The sequence below is a fragment of the Hylaeus anthracinus genome, unplaced genomic scaffold (assembly GCF_026225885.1).
Source record: "Hylaeus anthracinus isolate JK02 unplaced genomic scaffold, UHH_iyHylAnth1.0_haploid 12002, whole genome shotgun sequence".
In the NCBI taxonomy this organism is placed as follows: Eukaryota; Metazoa; Arthropoda; class Insecta; order Hymenoptera; family Colletidae; genus Hylaeus; species Hylaeus anthracinus.
Window position 1 is genome coordinate 9,873,543 of NW_026534349.1, and position 21,770 is coordinate 9,895,312.

At 44.7% G+C, this 21,770-nt stretch overlaps 2 protein-coding genes across 7 annotated transcripts in view; one reads left to right on the forward strand and one right to left on the reverse strand.

The window, feature by feature from the left end:
- The window catches only part of LOC128892137 (uncharacterized), a 258,224-nt gene extending 245,847 nt beyond the window's left edge, over positions 1-12,377 (reverse strand). For 2 of the 5 annotated variants that reach the window (XR_008461008.1, XM_054152284.1), the window contains exon 1: positions 6,090-6,251. Coding sequence is in view for 2 of the 5 variants with exons in the window: in XM_054152284.1 (XP_054008259.1) it covers positions 6,090-6,208 (119 nt within the window). In the remaining 3 variants the exon portion in view is untranslated. Of the gene's footprint in view, positions 1-6,089; positions 6,252-9,247; positions 9,706-9,778; positions 9,902-11,264 lie in introns of those variants that run through there. The other 3 variants (XR_008461012.1, XM_054152285.1, XR_008461010.1) reach the window with 2 other exon arrangements.
- The window catches only part of LOC128892091 (receptor-type guanylate cyclase Gyc76C-like), a 72,215-nt gene continuing 56,894 nt past the window's right edge, over positions 6,450-21,770 (forward strand). Inside the window, exons 1-2 of one of the 2 annotated variants that reach the window (XM_054152194.1) lie at positions 6,450-6,913; positions 17,510-17,629. The gene's annotated coding sequence lies outside the window, so the exon portion shown is untranslated. The remainder of the gene's footprint in view (positions 6,914-17,509; positions 17,630-21,770) is intronic. The other variant, XM_054152195.1, reaches the window with a different exon arrangement.

Genomic DNA, 21,770 nt, shown 5'->3' on the forward strand with positions numbered 1-21,770 from the left:
GTGAACTTGTACGTCATCTATGTGTACACGTCGGTAAACAGAAATTGTGGAATTCATAATCGACGTGTATTTACATCGTTGACGTAGGAAGATCGGTCAAGATTGTTTTCGGCGAAACGTCTATGAAAACTGTTGAATTTCAGCTAAACCACCAGCGAAAACGGATAATTTGCAAGATAATGTCTCGAGTATTGACGGATCTCGTTCACGCACGAAAGTGCAATGGCACCGAGCCACGCTCCTAGCACACACGAGCGCGATGCGTGATGGAACGGCGGCGATAACGCACCGAGACCCATTAAATTCTCGGCATTCAAGAAATTAATTGAACACGAGCAGGGAAAGACGGCGATTGCACGCATCGCGCCTTTGCGTCTATTCTTCGTTTTATCAGCCACGCACGCTTGATCGCCGCTGTAGCGCGATTCTCGTGAGAAATTGGAAAAAATCGATCAAAGTCGACCGTCTGAACTGTACGGAAATAACCCGGGGACGCACGATGAAAAATTCACCGTACGAGCGTAGAAAGTCGAGTCTGTAAGTTTTCATCGAACGAAAGCTCGGCGATCCGACCGACGGTACCGATTGCAGCGACGAAAGTCCAGTTGCAGCGTTCCAGGGACGTCCCAGGCGTACGCGATACGCGCAACGCCGCTGTTTTCGAACGGAACAAGATCAAAGTTTCAAGTTCGCTTCGATTTACATCCCGAATTGGCGTTAGAAAGTTCCGTCGAGCGGCGTTGGAACAGGGAGCGTGGCTATTTGCATCGTCCATCGGCATTCCTTTCCTTTTCGAATACTCCGGTACTGTTACGTTTATTTATAATTGACAGCGGTAGTGTTCTGGAGTCACGATCGCGAAAACTATAACTAAAACCGTTAGTGGCTCGGGCAGATAACTAAACTCTTCGTTACTTTAATTTGCACGTCTTGTTACGTGCGTCTCCGTGGCACGTGATCGCGGTGCGCGCGGTACGCTCCGCGCTCGAGTGCGAAAGAGTCGTGCAAATACGAGAACGACTTCTGAATTTATTGCGCAATTTACTATTCGGAGTCCTTTGCAAACTCGGCAGAACAAACGGATATTTAAGCCGCGGAGAAAACGCTCGGCGTCGAACGTGAAAATTGTACAACGCGAAACCTCTTTGGAAGCATAATATTGGGTCTGGGTTAGGAGCGACATGTAAAACGCTCGCAAATTGTCACGAGATATTAACATGGGTGTCGATGATAATATCAGTCTACCAGATATCGAAAACTGAAAATATCGTTATAACTGCGGATGTTGAAGTTCATGTTTTTATATACCCGGATGAAAACAGAAACGTAAATTGAAATACGGTTTGTCTTCTAACTGTTGTGAGGCGTTTTTCATTTTGTATAGTTTATATATTTGCAAACATAACCATCTTTCAGGAGAGGCTAGTTTTATGTTAATTACGTTATATTAAAATCTTATTATGTTATATATTACTATGTTGATACGTAATAGTAGCAGCGAACAACGAATTGGGACAACTCTGTAACTTTTCATTCTTGTAGAATAACTGATTTGTCCATTATTAACAAATAACTAAGTATTTATGCACTTGTGCGCATCTTTGTATATTTATACTCGTCATGCATGCATAAATATCCGCGGTTATAACGATTAATCTCGCGTACCACGAATCAATCCCTTCGAAACCCACGTTTTGTAAAAAAAAAAAAAAAAAAAAAAAACGAGTTATCATTTCCGGTACCCAATACTATAAAACACTCGAGAACGGTGTGTAAAGCTTTCCAAGGTCGTGAAGTCCAACAGAGTCAAAGACAGAAGGCGACGTAGAAATCGAGCACCCTGTATAACGAGGCGACTTATACAGAGAATGGGGTACCATCTTATTTACGGTGAAGTGGTTGTCGGCCAACTTAGAGGAGCGGCCATCATTCAATCAAGCCGGACAATTTAAACAGCCTGATTCACGCAGCGAAATCATTTAATATTTGACGTCAAGCACGATTATCGTATAACGGTGCGTAATGGCCGATTGTTTATACAGGTTGCAAGCGGCGCCGCAATTTTCAAATGGTGTATCTGCCTCCTGAGAACGATGTTGTTGAACGTCGGTCGGAGCAATGTTGCAAAATGATCCGTCATTAGCGGCAGTGGCAGACACACGTGACGCATACGATTACACTTTAACGACTCGGTGTATCCGAGGATCGACCGAGACGGAATAACAAGAAGATTTCGAGCTTCCACTTTCACCGCGCGCTTTTTCGTTCTGTTGTATTTTTTTTTTTTTTTTTCATAATTCACGCATACTCATTCTTGGTAATTCCTAATAATTCCAGGGCGCTCGGAACGTAACCAGATTCGTTTTAATAATAATCGCGTTGGCGAACGCCGTGTTATTTCGACTTCACGCTCGAACGCGTACGAGTCTCTAGCGTACTTTTATTGGGTACTCCTTCCGCCGGTCGCGTTGTCTATTTATAGACGCGGAATTATCTTCATCCGTCGCGTAGAACAATAACGTCTAGAGCGGTAAAAATTTCGATACGGGAATGCTAATCTCCGCGACTCATCGTCGTTGCCTAGGACGAAGAGGAGCGGCTCCGATCGCTGGGCAAAATTACATATCGTCGGCATACAATGAGTCCGCCGTTGCAAAGAGTTTAACAATCGCGATAACGTACGCTCCAAGGGGGGATATACTGGAATCTTACGAGGTGAAAATTTCCCACTAGGTGGGGTCTCTTTCCTTTGCGTCTTGCCATAACGCTCGCACCTGCGACGCGACCGATCTGTTGTCCACGCGCGCTCGGTTACTTTACATAAGATATGCGCGAGCTTAGACCGAGCTGAAAATAAACTCGTCGCGATTCGACACATTCGATCGTGACGCTCGGTCTCGTTGTCATTTAACCTGATTTCCATCGACACGATTCGCGGCTCGGACTATCGAGTACTCCGCAAGGTAGACCGGGGTCGGAGGTAACGAGAGGAGAAACGACAGGTTAAATATTTTTAAACGTATCGCAGACTTTGACGCAAATATGATGGAAAAATAGAATCGAAGTTCTATGAATACTCTCCAAGTGCCGCCAAACGGTCCTGTTTCAGTGGCGCGAGATGGTCCTCTCTAAGAGGCGCGAGGTTCTTTGCTATTAGTTGGATCTGGTGTATTGGGGGGAGCCTTGGTGTGAGATTGCCATTAGTGAGACGCGGAGACTTATTAAGAGGATTGAAAACAGTCGATGCATAAGAAAATCCTTTCCTAGCCTCTTAATGGCTCTTTGTACCGTGGTTTGGAGCTTTAAAATAGTAGCTCTATGAATTAAACAGGAGCTTTTCATCTACATCTTCCTCAAAGCGGTACGACCCATTTATTTATCAGACAATTTATTATAATGGTACCGTAACAAAGCCAGATCCCAAATTCTTCAACCCCTTACTAGATCTACGTGAAAGGAGCACATTCCGATGCATGTAGTGATGCGTACGAGACTTCTACGATCTCGATTTTGATCTCGAAACATGCATATCGATCTCGAATTTCCAACAATTTCGAATATATGATCTCGATCTCGATCTCGAATCGCATCTCGAAATCCAGACGAGATCGGGACGAGATCGAGATTTATCTCGTATCGTGCGCATCACTAGAGCTACACGCAAACACCGAAACGATCCTCTTTATAATATACTTGTAATGAAATACTTGTTGTAATACCCATCGATGAGCAGAACGATTTCATCAACAGGCTATTTTAGATAAGATATCAAAGGAAAATGTCGTCGATAAACTTTCAAGAGACATTACCAAAATGGCCGAAGGTGATATTCTCGAAAGGTACTCGATATTAAACTTGAAAAGAGGTGAAATATATTTCTAAATTTAAAGATAAAACAACCCTGTAAAAAACTGAAGATTCACTCAACAAATCATCAAGACTTCTATCTTTATTTCAAGTATGTCGCAGATGAAGCTATCGTGGAAATGCAGAAATGCATTGTTCCAGCATAATAGCGGAACACTCGAATGTCACTATAAATAGGTGATATCAAAATTGATGAGTATGATCGCTTCGCAGAGGAAGCCTAGTGCGAACCCTAGATAGTCGAGCGAGGAGTGAAAGAAGACAGTTGGCGAAACGTCGCGAAAGAGACGATGCAGGAAAGAATTTTGCCAGCGATACGGCTACAAGTTACACATTGTATACGCTGCGTTGTACACGACAAGCGGCTAGTGTTGACACTCGCGGCAAAAAGATAAGATAACAGCTGTTTTAGCAGCCAATCGCGGCTTCTGTGCGCCGCCGGCTACGTCACTGTTGCTAACTGTGGTTGAGTACACGCGCGGTAAAGTGATATTTCTGCATTTCGGATATACGTCGATGCCTCGCTTAATGTACGAATCGGATCACCAACTATCGATACGCGGGGCACGGGTAACGAATTCTTTGTCGTGGCTAGTCGAAGACCACGACAAATGGGAATAATGGGAAGAAGTTCGACCAGCCGCCGTCCGCTCGAGTCGGAAAAACGAAAACAATGGGGATGACGAATGATGACGAATGATTATGAATCCGGGCATCAAATTTTGTCGGTACACGGTCGTTCATACACGGACATTCCTGCAGACTGATTTCTCAACCAAGGACCTCTGCATGAACTAATTAGTGCCAAAGGTGGACAACATTTTATTCGAAATATAGATGACGAGAATAGTCACATTGTATCGATTTATTAGCGACGTTTATTCATATGCTCGTGTCAATAATTATTAAGTAACATATTCAGCAGCCGTTTATATATAGACAACAAAAAATCATATTCAAGCTCGTCTCATAAATCATAAATTTGTTAATTATTTATCTATTCCTTTCACTAAGAAATTTGAGAAGTATAATTTAGAGAACTAAACGAGTCTAAATGAAGAGCCAACATTCTTTGCTCCGATAACTCGCATTGCGGACTCTACTTTCCCTGAAACGTGACGTTTCGCTTTGTCGCGCGCACAACAAGGAGCACGTGCATCAAGCGGGAAACACGCATAACAAAGGCATTCGCATTCGTGTGTTGCCGCCCTATTACATCCAGCATTAAATGCGACTAGCTTCCTCGCGTGGGACACGCTGAAATTTCGCTCGCTTGGATACCTAACGGCGACTTAAACAAAGTCTCCCGAGTCAATTAGTTCGCAACATTTAATTATCTCTTCTAGAATGTGTGCATTCCTTTCGCGATTCTATTGACGCGGTGATATTGGCAAGCAGATACGCATTCCACGCTGATAAAACATTTTTACTATCAACGACAATTATTGTGCATAACTAGCGATGGAAGAGTCAGAACCAAGTAAATATGTACAATTTGATCCCTTAACATCGTCTTGTAAACAAGATTACATCCAACTGATTGAGAATCTGCAAACAATTCACGTGTAAATGACACATCGTTTGACGTAAGCAACGAAATCCCAACATTCGTAACGTAATTCTGTTGGACTAAACCAAATATTTAAAAAAAAAAAATGCATGATAGCATTAATTATCTGTATATTTCTTATGAAGAATAATTAATTTTATCGATGTCCAATTCTATAAAATTTTACGAAATGTTTTGTAAATCCATAGATTCGTTAATTCGTTTATGCAAAATATTTATTCCTCTCTAAATATTTAATCTTAAATCTATCTTTGCAGAATTCGACTTTCATCTATTTTACTCATGCAACATAATTAATATTACATTTCCATACGTCCGATTCAAGAAATTTCATTACCAAGATGCTAGAACGAAACTAGCTAATTCGTAATATTTCAAAACTTTTGATTCTAAAAGGCAACGATTCCCGCCTAGCCGTAGTGCCACCTACGTATAGGAAACACAGTTACCGCCCGATAGGAACGCATATGAAACCCGCCATTTTTCATAAATTCCCGCCATAGTCATAGAACTCGCGAAACATGTACTTTAAAATGAGTAGAAACGCGACGACAATCCATGAATTCGGACAACGGATACTTATAAACTATCAGTGACAAGCGTGGTTGCCGAATTAGTGCAAATTACAATATAATAATAAGGAAGAACTCACGTTGATTGGATTTCGAGTGAACTGCATCGCACGCCAACGCTGCTCGTCTCCCGACATGGAATACTACAGGATCTCATCGTCTCGCGTTGAAGAGAGGTAACGAAATTCTTGGCACACATCGTGCACAAACGTAGCTCCCATTTCTACAGTAATTCCCACCGATTCCTTGGTAATTTCCACAATAGAAGAGAAAACTGTTGACGAGCGTGTTTCGCACGTTCCTTCGTTCCTTCGTTCCTTGTATGTAGCCGATCTCGATCGGAGCGCCGCTCAGGTGGCGCCACCTGCTCGGCGCGTAGGAACACTAGGCCCCCTCGGAGTCATGTCATGTGTTCGCTCAGTATATTGCGGCCTCTGCTTGCGTACGGTCGTTCGTGTGGGTATCGGGATCGGCTGTCGCGGTGGCGCGTTTTATACTTCGTAAACCGAACCCGCGATTCGTCGTTGTCCGGTCGTGGTTCGCGGGGAACGATTCCCAATATTTGTGTTCCGCGTGCGTTCCTCGCGCATCGAGTGCACGTACGTGGGTACGGAGGTTAGGGGGGAATAAAAAGGACGGAAAAACTTGGCGGATAGAAGTGCGTCGCCTTCGCGCCAGTAAAGGCGTCCTTCCGCGTTCTCTCGTGCACACTTGGAGTCGCGGCCGATCGTGCGAGTGAGTGATTTTTCTGTCCAACGAGCAGTGCCCCAGGAGGACGGAAGTAGCTGTTAAGTGAAGTTCCTCGGCTTTTCGCGATCAGTCAACCAGAGACCCGTAGGGATGACGAGGTAGCCCCCCATCCGAGGGATTGGATTACCATGCTGGACACGGCCACGAGTCGCGGGTAACAGAGAACCGTGTGCGCCCCGTGTAGACGCCCCCCCCTCCCCTCTCCTCCTCCTCCTCCTCCTCCTCCTCCTCCTCCCTTCTTTCTTTGCTTTCCTGTGTTCTTCCTCCGTACCCACTCTCTTTCTCTGTCCGTCGACCCAAGCGTCGTCGGTCGACGCACCGCTCGCTCTCTCCCGAGAGAGAACCGGCGAGAATAGTTGTGCGGTACACACGAGCAAATAGGAGGACGTTTTCTAGCAGGCTGTTCGCTAGATCGAACGATTGGACGTACGCCAACTGCTCCGAGGAAATTCCTATGACAAAAATTCTCGGTTGTCACTCGATGTACACGCGTCGGTAGCGACGGCCGAGCCGTGATCACGCCAAACGATGCGTATCCCCCCGGTCGGAAAGGTCGATTTCTTGGCGATAAGAAGGGCGCCCATCCGATCTCTTTTACGTACACGCGCGGAACAACAACCGTCGGAACGATAGTGAACACGAAAAGCCGTAAATCCAGTCGATTAAAGTGCATCGCGGCGACACGACGACTCGCGATGCTCCCGCGACGAATTTTCGACGCGTGACACGCGCCTTGTGATGGAAATCTTCAATTTCTTTGTCACGCGCGACCGTGCGGACGATCCTACCGTGTATTTACGGAACCAAGCGCGTTGTTGACGTCTCTTCTGCGTCTCACGATCGCGAAATTGAAGTAGCGAAACAGTCGTATCGCTACGACGGACAATGTCACTACCGTCGCCTTTTTTTCTCGTTCGGTCAGAGGCATCGTGTTTACGGTAGTCGTGAGTGAAGAAAAGAAAAGAAAAAAAAAAAAAAAGAACTCACGGTACACTGCTCAAATCGCGAGAAGAGTCTGCTGTATTATTTGCCCCCGGTAATCAGCGTATCGAAGCGACGTCGTATTTTCGTCGCTTGGCTCTGATACACGAATCTCTGACGTATAAAAGCAAACGGAGCCGAGCTCGCGCGACCGTGTCTTGTATCCCGAGAAATTACTAGAGCGACGACGGCCGATGTATGTATCGTGCCGGGGTCCACCGTACTCTAACCATTAACAGTTTACTTAACGAGCAGATAAGAGAAGCGCAGAGGAAAATTTCCATCGAAGCTTTCCCGCGTCGAATCTTCGGCCCGTCGGGTCGCGATTCGTAGACGAGTATGAATCTTCTGGTTATTAAATTTCGATATTAAAGTTTCACGCTTTCCCGTCGTCTCTTTTAGTTATCGATATTTCGAAAAATGATCGAGTTCCCCGAATTCGCAAAAAGTATACCGCAACATTGCGCCTGTTGTTGGCTGAGTCATCGTCAGGAGACTGTTGTACCTCTGAGTATTTTTAGTTTTTTATTTTCCGAGAAGGATATTTATACTACTTGTAATCCGCTCATAATGAATGTATCATTTATTATCCTTCCCCTGAAATACTATTTCTGAGAATAATCAATAAAGAAATCAGCTTTTGTATTCCACGGAGTGAGAAACACACAGAGTGTAAAGTTTGGTTTTCGAAGCATCAAATTGCAACAATTTTCCGAGTGCGAACAGCAAACGATCGTGTTATGTGTAACACAATGAATATGTAAAACACACATTGTTCAGAGTTGGAGTACTCTCCATTTACTATCGGTGTATCGGTGAATTTCGTTCCAGGCTTTATCTCTGTTTGTGTACAATTTTTGGCAACGATTGCACAAGAGTCAACGAAAACACAAACAGCACGAGTCGATAGAAATGCGAGAAAGCAATTGAAACCCTCTTTCTACTATCTATTTCCTAAATATAACATTTTTATTTCCGTGTAATGAATTCTTTACATTGAATTTGAATGTGAAAGTAGTACAATATCGCTAGTTTATAACGTGGACACAGTTTATTTTCACATAAACGTTTCGATCGTTAATTTACGATCCTTGTCACGGTTTTTATCGCGCACTTCACACGCGGGCAAGAAGAACGTTTATCATTTTTCCTCCATTTGCTGACCACATGCATTATGTTACGCTGAATTCTTAAGCCTTCACTTCCGTCGGGAGTAATTGTTTAATTTTTATAACGTAACTAGATCTTTAGTTTTTGAAAACGAGATTTAGTGCATAGCGTCGAATCAAATTTTAAAACCGATCGTTTGCTAGTGTTAATTAACGTCAAAGGGAATTAAAGTCTACATAAAAAAAGTGAGATTAATTTCTTCTCGATTTTCCTTTAATCAATTTTATTAAAACATTAATTTATGGTTGCACCGGGCGATCCTGCTCGAAGTAGGGGAGAATGAATGATAGATCGATTACCAACCGTCTCCCTTCGTAGATAAATGCATCGTGGTTTTCTCGTTCGGAGAGCTCTTATTAGGCACGAGTAAAATTGAAAAAATAAAAAAACGACGCCACGCGCGAAACGAAGCACTGGATAGTGTTCTGCGCCGACGGAAGGAATCGCACGTCGTCATGAAATTTCTTGATCGCGTCGGTCCGAGTCGCGAACGTTCGTAATCCGAGAAAATAAAAATCGTTCCGAGCTACGGGGCAAAGGTTGTTACGATAAATATTGTCCAGGAGAGAGATGCTCGGCATAGCCGACGACCAAACAATAGCTTTTCATCATGCGCCGTTCAAAAGCGACTCGGTGGAATGACCGTACCAGCAGAGACGTTTAATGAACTTAATTATTTCGAACGTCGATGCTTAACCCCTTTGTTGACCGCTATACCACTGCTAAGCAGCAACATCGTTAGCTCCCAAACAGGTGGCCCCTCTGCGAGCACAGCGACAGCCACTACATGCATTCCTGTGTCGGGAATACAAGAATCTTCTTAATAAAATTACAGCCGCGTAAAACGAAGTCGGACCTTGAAAATTACCAGTATCTTTCGCTTTTACGTCTCCTCGTCGTTAGCTCCGATTCACTTGTGCGCCCATTTGCGCTCCCCGTTAAACAGACGCGTTCTTTTCGAATTGGTATTTACTACATGTGCAAAGAATCTCTGAAAAAGAAAGAAAGAGCCGAGTAACATTTCGCTTGAATAATAGGTGACTCTTTTCTTTTTTATTCTTCTTTCACTCTCACTCGTTTTCTTCTTCGACTAGATTCAGAATTTCGGATGACGAGTGCATGAGAAACGTGCTCCTTCGTACTCAGGATTCGTTACATGGTAGATTTAATTAACTAACGAAGTGCTGCTAGTCAAATAAAATCGAGCAAAAAATAGCGGTGTGATTCGGAGCAGGTTCGAAGTGGGGTGTGTCGCGGGTGGCACTTCTTAAAAAGGTTGTTTACAACTTTATTAAAGCGACGAGCGAGTTTGCGGTCGTGCGCGAAGCAGTGACTCTACTAAGCGCAAAAATGTGGAATAATATTTGCCGCGTAACGTAACCGACAGGGTGTACGCGCGCGCCTAGCCGACTTTTTATAATGGGTACGCCGATAAAAATGCCTCTCGCCAAGCCGCTACGACTGTTTTGCATAATTTCAGTTTAGGATACACGCGCGTAAATTGCTCACCGAGGTAATAAATCTCGTTGGAAACCGCTACGCTTCGGTCCCGTGGCTACCGATACCTACCGATAGCGGCGCTGCGTGCGCATATGTTCCGCGATACATCTAATGGCAATTAATGCGGGCAATTTAATGTAATTGCGTCGCATTTGTTACGCGGGGAAATACGCAACTTTGTGTATTTTTCGCTGGGCCGTCACGTGTCGTGCGAGATTAATGCGTATCCGTGGGCACGGTACGCCGCAGGAGTGAATTTTCTTCGCCAAAACGAGCAAAGAAGCGGCGAATAGCGCGGCGAGATCGATTAACCGGGTGGGATAGATAATTCAAAGGCGGTGTATCTCGATCGGAATCAAAAGAAAGCAATTCGTCGGGCAGGCCAATCTTTTTCGATGTGACGCGCGCGATCTGACAGAGCTGGATAAAAACTTGCTTTCTAATTAATCAGTCAAGCTAAGTATTCCCCGTACTTAATGACCGTAATTAGCTCTACATGCTTCGCGCGAGCACTGAAATTGCACGATTGACCTGTGCTTGGACCGTTCGGGGAAAATTAATGAGACGTAGGATGATCTACGCCAGTGGTGCACAACTTTTTTTTTACTGATTGGCCAAACAAATGAAATAATATTTTACAAATGGTAAAATTGAGTTTAGGAACGGGGAGAAAGATAGTGTCTTTAAAAATTGAACGCTTATTTTACATTAAAATTAAACATCGAGATTTGGTTATTATTTGTTCCTTTCAAAATAAATCTCGTTGATTTATCGAGTACCGTTGTATTTGCCGACGTTAACATCTATTATTACACAGTTTTACCGTAGGCGTCGTGACTATCAACTATACATACATGCGTAGCATCAACTTTTCCCGCTGTGCGCATCGTCATCCTCTTGCTGTGTATTAATCCACATGGATTTGTCAATCGCGAGAAGTATACCACAGATTACGTAATAATTATATCGTAGATGTGTATAGTGTCATCCCGTCCTCTGATATTCATCTCTCGTACCACACGTGTTCAAAGTATCCTTCCATCGTGGATAAAAAGCTTCATTCGATAACAACCAAATGACTTGTATTACTTTTGATTATTTTTGTGGAAACGTATTGAAGCACAATGGGATCTAAGCTATAATCAGTCGACAGACCTTCAATTAAAAACGTTCAATACGTTTAATGTATCACTCTTTATGTTAATAATCGGTTGATCGTTCATTCCACTTACTTAAAAAAAAAAAAAGGATCGATAGAGCAACGCTGTTAGCTGGAGATGAATTTACGTGGATAGCACAAAACGACGCGAATCGAAGCGTATCGATAGCGAAACTGACGAGCGCCGAACGCGGCGCAAAAATAGAATTTTATCATTATCAAACGATGTCGTGGCGCGTTATGCAACACTATAGTCACTTAATATTCACACGTTTCGTTTACACTGCTCGTGGTAGCGTAGGTATGTAATCCGCGAGCGGACGTGTCGCTTCGACGCAATTTCGACGTCGCGGTACTTTGCTTCCTTTTAGTTGACGACACGAATTTCGGACGTGCGATATTACGCGAAACGCTAGGGAAATGGAGCAGAAAGAGGTATCATTTGTCCACGCGTATAATGCTTCAGGAAGGAAAATATACATTTTCTTGATGTACCTTCTCAGTTAATTTTTAGTTGGAACCTCTTTAAATAAACTTCTTTGTACCCCACTGCACAGAGTAGTTACTATGAAGTGGGGTAAGTAGAGACACTGCTTTAAAATTATGTTAAATCGTTAATTAATCTTTATTGGGAGACTAGAACATTAGCAAATTTTTTTCAATGTTTATAATAGCAATGAATTAACATTATGACAAATAATGAAGAATATCAATCATAGAGATACAACATCGTGAAGACATAAAATAAAAATAGGTAACCTTACAAGTAATACAAATTAAGCAGCAGAACGACAGTTTGAAATTTCGATTCTATCCACTCAATTGTACGCTAAACTTTAATATAGGGTAATTGACAATTTACAGAAAATCTATCTTTCTATTCCGCAAGTATCCTGAAGAGGTAACTTTTCGATGTTTCGACGGGTGTCTTTAATTTTCGTTTCGGTGGGTCGCGTGATCCGAGGAATATCACAGTGCTGCTGTGTTGAGCGGCAAGGGTGGTTGAGTAATGACTAACGAGTAATGCGCCGACATAAGTAAGCATTAAGTAACGAGTGGCACTCGCACGTGCACACTCAGCCGCGGCACACTTGACTGTGCGCGAGGTTACGACTACGGTTGTCTCGGTTGATCATGATGTTCCTTTCATTCAGGTCCCGATTAACGATCTGCAGATGTATTTAACGAGTCTAAAAGCGGCACTGTGGTTTACCGAGCCGTTCTCGAGCGTTGCGTTACAGAAAACCATTTCGTCGATGAACACGGAACAGCTCGCGTCTATTCCGACCGAGTCGATCCGAATTGCGCCAAAGCTTTAATTATCTTTTCTGGTACTCGAACATGGACGATCTACGAATTCGCTTCGCAGGGAGATGCAATAGGATCCAACTCGATTCTTGGTCGCGTTGGATGCTGTTGATAATCTCGGTTGTAAACAAAGACCTGAGAGTTAATTGAGTGTTCAGAAATTTACTTTGCTATTTCTTACAATTCTACACGTATCTGCGACGAACTTGTAGCTTTTGGAGCGTTATCTGCGAAACCTCGCAAAGGGTCAACATAGTACATGGAGGGATTTGAATCGAACCTTAACCATTTACCGAACGAGAGCAATTTTCCGAATCAGATTCCACCAGTATTTGATTTCACTCCGAAAGTGGTCCTCGTCATCCGATTAAGGATGGCGCGTTCCATCGCAGCGGATGAAGATCCACGGGAAAGAGACTAGGGAAGATGAGCAAGGCGAAGTGGGAAGAGACAAAGGCAAAGGAGAGAAGATCGACGGTATCGGCGGCGATCGCCTTGCTAGCCTGGAAATCCAGTTACTCCGGCAGGGGCCTCGAGACAATGCGCAGAGAGCAACCTCGTGCAATGCCGCCTCGGGAGAGCTGGTTGGGTGAGCGCGACGAAAATAACTCCGGCAGGAGAATATTACGGCACTTTGCAATGAGGAGAGACCAATGAAAAGAGAAGACCGGCCGCGCGGTGAACAAGAGAGGAGGAGAGACAAAGAAGCAGCGAGCTGAGGAGGGAGAAACCGCGATACGATCGGATAAAAAGACAAGAAAGAGGGATAGGGATGATAGAGGGAGGGGAACAGTGGAGACAGAGTGCAGAGGATGCGTTTGTGCACGTGTATGGTGCATACACGATAAGAAAAGACGAGGAAGGGAAACGAGGGTGAAAGAGGAGAGACGTCGCACGAATCGACTCCTGGCGAACCATTCGAAACGACCGACAGGCGGTCGTCTTCTTTTGGTCCGTGACGCGATTGGTCGATCGGCCAATGACTGGTTCTCCGTGCTGGGCAATGTGCACCGCGTGCACCAGACCCCCTCGTTTCCGCGCCCGATGAAGTGCACTCGCGACATTGTACAGTGCACTTCATTGACGGCCGCAAAACTGGTCCAACGCGCGGCATAAAACTCCGTTAGAACCAGTTCCCCGCGAAACGAGCTCAACCCCTGGGTCCGAACCTCTGCCGCTGACGAGAGTTTTCTTTCGGGGACCTACTCGCCGCCCGCGAGAAGAACGAACCTGGCAATTCTCACAAATTGGCCTAACCTTGCTACGTTACTTCATTACTTCGCTAATCCTGGAGAAATCGCTTATTCATGAGATTCATTCAGGATCAGAACCTAAAACCAGCCTTGCGAAGAAAGCCAGACGTTGTCAGATTCATTCTCCTTCTGCGCAAACGGTACCCTAAAGAAATCCGTGAGTCTCCTACTCGTTAACTCCAAAAGCAGCCTTCCTGTTTCGCCCAACGAAAATAGGAGCGTTGCGAGAATTCGGTAGACCAAGTTCACGGGAAGCGATCTATTAATCCTCGAATTCCCGCGTCGGACAAAAATATAGATCCGAAGATCAAAGGTCCTCTAATTGGTGGATCCTGAAATTGTCAGTGGCGGCGCTACAAACGATCCCTGGCGTCGAGTCGTTTTTAGAACTACCGCGACGCGTCGTATCTGGTTCGAATGTATCCTCCGTACGCGCGACGTGCTTGGGATCTATGGATCACGCTTTTCTTCCCTTTCACGAGTGGCGTTCGAGTTGCACGAATACCGGGAAATCCTGGTAGCTGCCAGCATGTCTGCCAGCACTATCGGCGGAATCCGAACGTTCACGGAATCGTCCGAGCAATTCCGATTCCGAGTTTGCTGTACGCGGCGCGGTCGCATACGCGCGAGGCCAGTCCCATAAAACCGTAAACGTCGATTACGCAATGATGTAATATAATAATGGATATTGTCCCGGCAATGGAGATTCCGACAGATAGAGTTTCTTATTGCTTCGGTGAAACACGGTCACAATTGATACTTGGCAGGAAACCGCGTCAACGCGACGTGTTCCTTGGGCCCCAAGTTCTTTTTTTCGTCCTTCTCTTTCCGTCGTGTGTAAGTTGCATTCGCGATCGGTCGTGGGAACCGATACTTTTTACAGTCGAAGTAATGAAGTAGTTTTACACGTGGTACTTGCCGATAGTCGAATAGAAAAAGAATTTTTAAAAAAGTCGGCCTCCGAGTTAGGATACTGGTCGACAGATGGATAAAATACGACGCGTAAAGTGTAGAATCTACAAGGGTTTTTGGATCTTTAACACCAACTCCAATTACGTGAATCGTGAAAGGTTTAAAAATTTCCCGCCAACTCGGTCGTATTATACGAAACGCGCTCCGTTTTAGAAGCGGTCGCAGCATTCGTCGGTTATTTAAGAAGTAAAAACGTAACTGATACGAGAGGCTCGCGGTTTGTTCAGATCTCATAAAGATATGCTTATTCATCCTAATGGTAGGTTGTCGACGTGGAGACGCCTCTATCAAAGACGTCGGTATCTACAAAGAGGTTCGTCGAGATTTTCTTTTCGTTCCCACCATTCTGCGGCTGACGAGCAATTCTGCCTCCGCCCTCGTTCCTTTCCCGGCTTCACCACCGTACCTCTCTTCATCCATTCGCGAAACGACGAGGATGAGACACCATCGTCTCGAAATTTCGCAACGCGAATTTGCATTAAAATGAACACCCTCGAAAGAAACGACTTAAAAAGGGAGAAGGACGATTAGGAGATCGAGCGTGGTGGGAGATCATGAACGAGGAGGAAATAGCAGTAGAAGGGAAGGAGTGGCAAAAAAGAGAAAAATATCGGGAGGAAAAAGAAACAGGAAGAAGACGAAGAAAAGTGGCCAACCGGCTGGCCGCAACGAACTTGAAGTAAACCAAACCTACCGGTCCTACCGCTACCACTACCACCTACCGAACTATTACCTACAGCAGGTCTATATCTGGACTCTGCCTCGTCTCTTATCCGATGCACCACCGTGTGCCGGAATAGTGAAATCATCTACGTACCTCCAGAGCTATGTGGGTGTTCCGGAGTCTCGACTCTCATCAGGATCGAAGGGGAGCAACGAGGCTCGCCCTTCCTCCGAAGGTGTCAACTTCGTCGCGAGTGGACTAGTCGATGACCACCTCGGATGAAACAGACTTCTCGTATTCGAAGAGAAAGAGCCAGATTCACTCTTTTCATCCGCGAACACTATCCGAACGAACGAGGGCAATAGCTTAAAGAAGTCTCTATGAAAGAGTTTCCTAGTCGTTAACTCGATCTAAATTTTCCAAACTACAAATCTTTCGCGGGATCACCTCTCGTTAGTTCGATACTTCGACTACCATCGCAAAGCCTATTAAAAATCGATCCTTACGCTTGGTAAATCCGAGCACAGGATGGCGTAATCTCTGATCGATTCGCGTGTAAATCGTACATCCGTTTGGATCGAACTTTTCCTCAGGGCCGCGTGGCTACGCAGCTGCCCGGTGTAATTAATACGCGATCCTCATTCGCGGTGTTACGTAAGCCCGTAGCGTGGAAAGACGCCGACAGGAAAAATCGCGACGCGAGAAAAATGGAATGAAAATAAGACGAGAACGAGTCGGGCCTCGTTTGCTCGCGTGAATCGATCGATTAAAATCGTCGGCGTGCCGACAACATAATCCGGGCTCGCATGGCCCGAGTGATTAGAAATCCGTGAGCGTCGCCTGAATTGACGCGATTACGTTTACGAGCGCCGCGACAACATGATCAGCCGCAAAATGAACGTGACACGCGCCGGGCAGGTGTGTTTACACGTGGAACATAGGCAGAACCACGAGCCTCGAGCATTTGTCACTTCGACGACAAAGAACCCGATGGCAGTGCGGCGACGAGCTTTTTGTTTCATTGAGTGATGATTCAACGAAGCGTTGTAGTTGGAAATTATGGGTGGATAACTGATGCTCCGAGGCGACGAGAACGCCTGGTTTTTGCGCTCGCGGTAGGGATGGATGTGCGATCCGGCGACCAATCGGAATTCGTTTTTCTTTGAAACAAGTCTATGCTAATTTGCGCAGTTCTACGCCGATTATTTTATTGGACGACCGCGGGAACTAGAAATAATTCGGATGTAGTTATGCTCAATTATCGACGATACTCGTTGATAATAGAGTAGTTATCGTATCGGTAGTCTCATGCCTCCTGTTTTGCCAGGACATCGAATGCATGGCATCGTCGGCTCCGTTTTTTTGCGGCTATTCGATTACGAGGAGCTGCTCGGTGTACCCACAGGTTCCTGTTTCTGTAGATTATAGACTGCGTGTCGTGCCCAGTGCATGAAGTATTTCAGAATGCGACGCGGTCTGATAGCAAACGTATTCCATGTACTTCAATAATAGCAGACACATTATTATTTTAAGTAAACTCCCAGCTTCGATGTGCCTCTCAGATACCGTTGAACGATCTCTATGTTTCAAATATCGAAATCAAAGAGAGAAGAATTCGTTGACGAATTGAATCCTCCGACTTCTACCTGGGAGGCATAGACGAACCGCAAACGATTCAGACGAAACAGATACGAGAATAAATAAAACCAATAAAACGTTTTCACTTTTCATGTTCTCTTTCAGGTGGCTGTTAGAAGTTCAGGCTGAAACCGCGAAGAGCACAAATTGGCAGCAACATGCCCGCAATATAGCGCTGAAGCATCGACAATCTTCTCCCTGAAGTTACTCTGCCATGTTGCTTAGGTAAGATTATAAAAGTCATTTTTCCCTGATCGAGCGTGTAAACGAACGTGCGTGTAAACGACCTCGCGACGATTGAACGAGTGGCTATCATTATCGTTGCAACATACGCGAACTTATTGTCCCGGTCTCTTGTCCGTCTCTCGTTCCCGTATCTTAAAAGTCGCGGCAACGCCGTTGGGAAGGGTGTTAGCCGTTTGAATCGTTGCAATTATAGAGAGCTCGCGATTTAATATCGCCGCGAGGAACGACACCGCGGCAGATATTCTAAATGCGTGTTATCGTTTGTTGGCGTACTATTTTAATGCGTTATCTCGGTCCACGTCCGCCATGGAACCGTAAACACCGCCCGTTCGGTCTCCGCGCGCTGCCACGACGCGCTTTTAAACCTCGTCGTGATTCGCGACTTGCGCATGCTGTTACTAGGTATATCATACACCTTGTCTATTTCTTTAACCCTTTCAGAACTGGCGTAAACAATTGAGGACACAAAATTTAAAAATTACTTACACTATCGTTTGGGGCGAATGTGCTTACTTTGTGCACATGAAGAAAGACCAGTTTGCCTCGGAAACTACACTATCAGTGTTTTTTTCTTTCTATTTTTTCCCATACTAATCGTAGTCCAAGTTAACCCTAAAAATTAAGTTATATTAGTATAAGGGGAAGAAAGTAATTCAGGTCTAAAAGGGTTAAATTGAATGCTGTAGGTGGCTAGTAACACGGTTAATAGATTTCGGGAGGTAAACACTGGAATGAAATTCTGCGGCTGTTAAAAGCTATCTTTGGTTGCTGAATTCTTGCCACAGAATTGTATACCAACCTGTAACTACTCCGTGGCCTATTTTGATAGCATCGATATTCTTAGGTTTGAAATGTGGGTGCTTTGGTACCGATACGGTACCAAAGTCAATACAGCAGAGCGTCGATTATCTGAAATAATAGGAAGATAAAGCATTCCCGATAAACGAGTTTTTGTATAATGAGGTCAGCGATCCAAAGGTTGGAATACTGAATCTTTCCTCTAATGTTTCTTTCGATAATCGATATTTTCGATATCTTCTCACCTTCTCGGAAACATAGGTGTATATATCTTTCTTTCAAGTTTCACTTGGAGTTTTGGTCACGTGGCGCGAAACGTGTTAAAGTTAGACGTGCCGTGTAACGTTAGGCGTGTTGCGTCGTTACAGCAATCTTTACCCCGAGTACAAGCAGGCAATTGACTTTGCACGCAGTTTCCCACCACCGACATTCAAAATATTCCTCGTTCCTGGCGATGCGAAAGGTCCGAGCGCCGGGCTAACGCATGTCTTCGCGCGATCACCCACAAATGACCGTGTGTAACTTCGCGTGGCGTGGCAAGAAGGGCCCGTCGGCGATAAAACCAGTCACGAACATTGTATGCAGGGAAAACATACGATAGCTGCCTTCTGTTGAATTCTGACGTGTGCACGTGCACGGCGGTCAGTGTGTGGGAGTGCACGTGTGTGCATTACACGGAAGCGTGGAACAATGCAATACCATTCATGGTAAAAGATGAAGCGGTTGAATCATCGCCCGCTTAGATTCTACGGGGTTGTTCGTGCCGATCGCAGGCTCCATTTTGGAGCCGATACGGAGCAATTCGATCGCTCGATACGCTCTGGTAGCAGCTCTTGATCTTTTCATAATTTTCTTCCTTACAACTACGCAACTTTTGCGTCTCTTAATATTGCAATTATGGGTGCAACTAGAATTCTGAAGTGTAACATGAAAGACCTTTGATACGCTTCGGTAGCGGGTCTCGATCTTTTCATAATTATCTTCCTTTCGACTGTACAACTTGGGCATCTCTTAAAAATTGCAATTATGGTGCAACTAGAATTCTGAAACGTAACGCGAACTTTGCCCTTTCAGTTCACCGAATGAAATTCGAATTCCTATTTCTCGTTTCGTAACGGACCAATCATAATTATCCCACCGTGCTCACCGATTCTGCTACCGTTGCAAAGCGATTGAATCTATTTACCGCCGATGCTATCGTTCGCGAGATTAGTGGGTTTCAAGACGATAATTGCAGCCACCTGTTAGGCGTGTTAATCCGATGGTGTATATCGTAACAATGTCAGAGGGGAATGCGAATTTATTGAAACGTCAGGCCGCGATTATGCGCTCGTACGATAGAGACGGGCCCCGAGTTGGAATTTCCAGAATCATAGCAATTCCGCGCGGCGGGCACGCGCTCGCTGCAGAGATACGTCCGCGGCCGCTGATTTACAGTGTCGTTGAATAATTATTTAGTGAAACGCCGGTTACACTCGATTTCCCCTTCGACGGGTAAACCGCGCGGCGGGCAGCGATTTCCTATTACCTTCCCCGATGAAATGTCGTGTGCTCGTAGCCGGCGAGAAACTGCGAAATCGTGTGTTTGTTCGCGTCGGTAGTAATAACGTTGCGGTCTGCGACTAGATAGAGGGAAATAGTCGGACGTGTGTTATAAAGTTACACGCCGATCGCGGTAACGCGATACACTGCACCGGTACCGAGAAACAGTAGTTAAAGATCTCTGGGGGCAGGGAAGGGGCGAAAAAATCCGGTGGCGGTGAAAACGGCATTGGATCTATATGGCCGTGCGCCGTATGGCGAACGCCCGATAAAACTGCGAACTCGATCGCGATCGGTTCACGATCGTTTGCCATTATTCGGTAACGAGCCGACCGCTGCGCGCCGTTGCGTATAGGTTTCGTGGTTCGTGCGTCGTTCGTGTCGACTCGCGAAACGATCATTGAAAGGGCTCGATTCGTCTTTATGTTCCTAAATTATATAACGATTCGCGAATCAACGCTGGTATTTTATACATGATAAGGAGATCGCACTTGGACGTTGCTGAGGAATACAGTACATAGTTTAATCCTTTTAGAGTTGATTTACTTTTTTCCCCCCGAACTAATGTAATATAATTTTTAGGGTTAACTGGGACTAAAATTAGTATGGAAAAAATGTTTAAAAAATCCTATTAGTGTAGTTTTCGAGGAAAACTGATCTTTCTTCGTGTGGACAAATAAGGACATTCGTCTTAAACGAAAGTGTCGCTAATTTGTAAATTTTGTGTTCTCAACTATGGACGTTGGGTCTGAAAGGGTTAACTGAAGCGCATAAACTTTGATGAAACTTTGCGTATAGTAGGTGTAGACATTAATCGTGTGTTACATACAAGGGGCGAAAACTGCCCTTGTAGATACCCTGTTTACCTACGACGTTTAATTTTCAAAAAATCTTGAATCTTATGGCTAGTCAAGTAAACATTACTCGAAGTCTCTCTTCTTACAATGGACTCTCGACCACGCCTAACATGTTAATTTCACTCCGAATAGATTTTTCGCGAATGGTTCGCTTTCACTTATTCTCCTCAAACATGCGCGCGTGTTCCAATAAAGCCACTCCAGTCCCCCCTCGTAAATTTAATTCGATATAAAAGACTGCGAATAGTTTACACCCGAAGCATATAACACATTTAAGAAATTTCATTCCGTTTCCTGCTACCATTGTAACACTCGCATAGGTGCGTCCGTAGACGATTCAAGGACCACTGGAAGCATTACTACCGGTATTTATTAATAGACTTGGTTGCGATTTTCTCGACAATCGCCAGAGCAAATTCCAAGTATTTACAGCTCGCTATCGCGTCTATTGTCAATTAACTTCGCATCGCGGCTGTATCTGATCCGTCAGACAGGCGTTCGCCATACGATGAAATCGAGCGACAATTAATCACGGAAAAAGTATTCGGGGTGACCACGTCATCGCGGTTACAATCACTTTTTTTTAATTACATCCGTCAACCGAACTCCCTGGTGACCTGTGCATTCGTATGCGCGTGATTTGTTCGAGCGGTTGCTTTTTGTTCGATGCACTTTACACAATTATGTACGGCTCGTTGCATTTATTCGCATCGTTACTATTTATAATATTAAAAGATATTTATTCTGAATCGATCAAAATCAAAGATTCTATGTTAATTTGCAATTCAGCTGTAATTAATTTTTTGTTCACAAAGTGGACATGCACACTTTCAAGATCACCTGCTCGATTAAGTTCTATATCGTCTCCCAACAATTTAATTCTCCATGGACCGAATTTTTGTTCTGCGAACAACTTGCAAGGC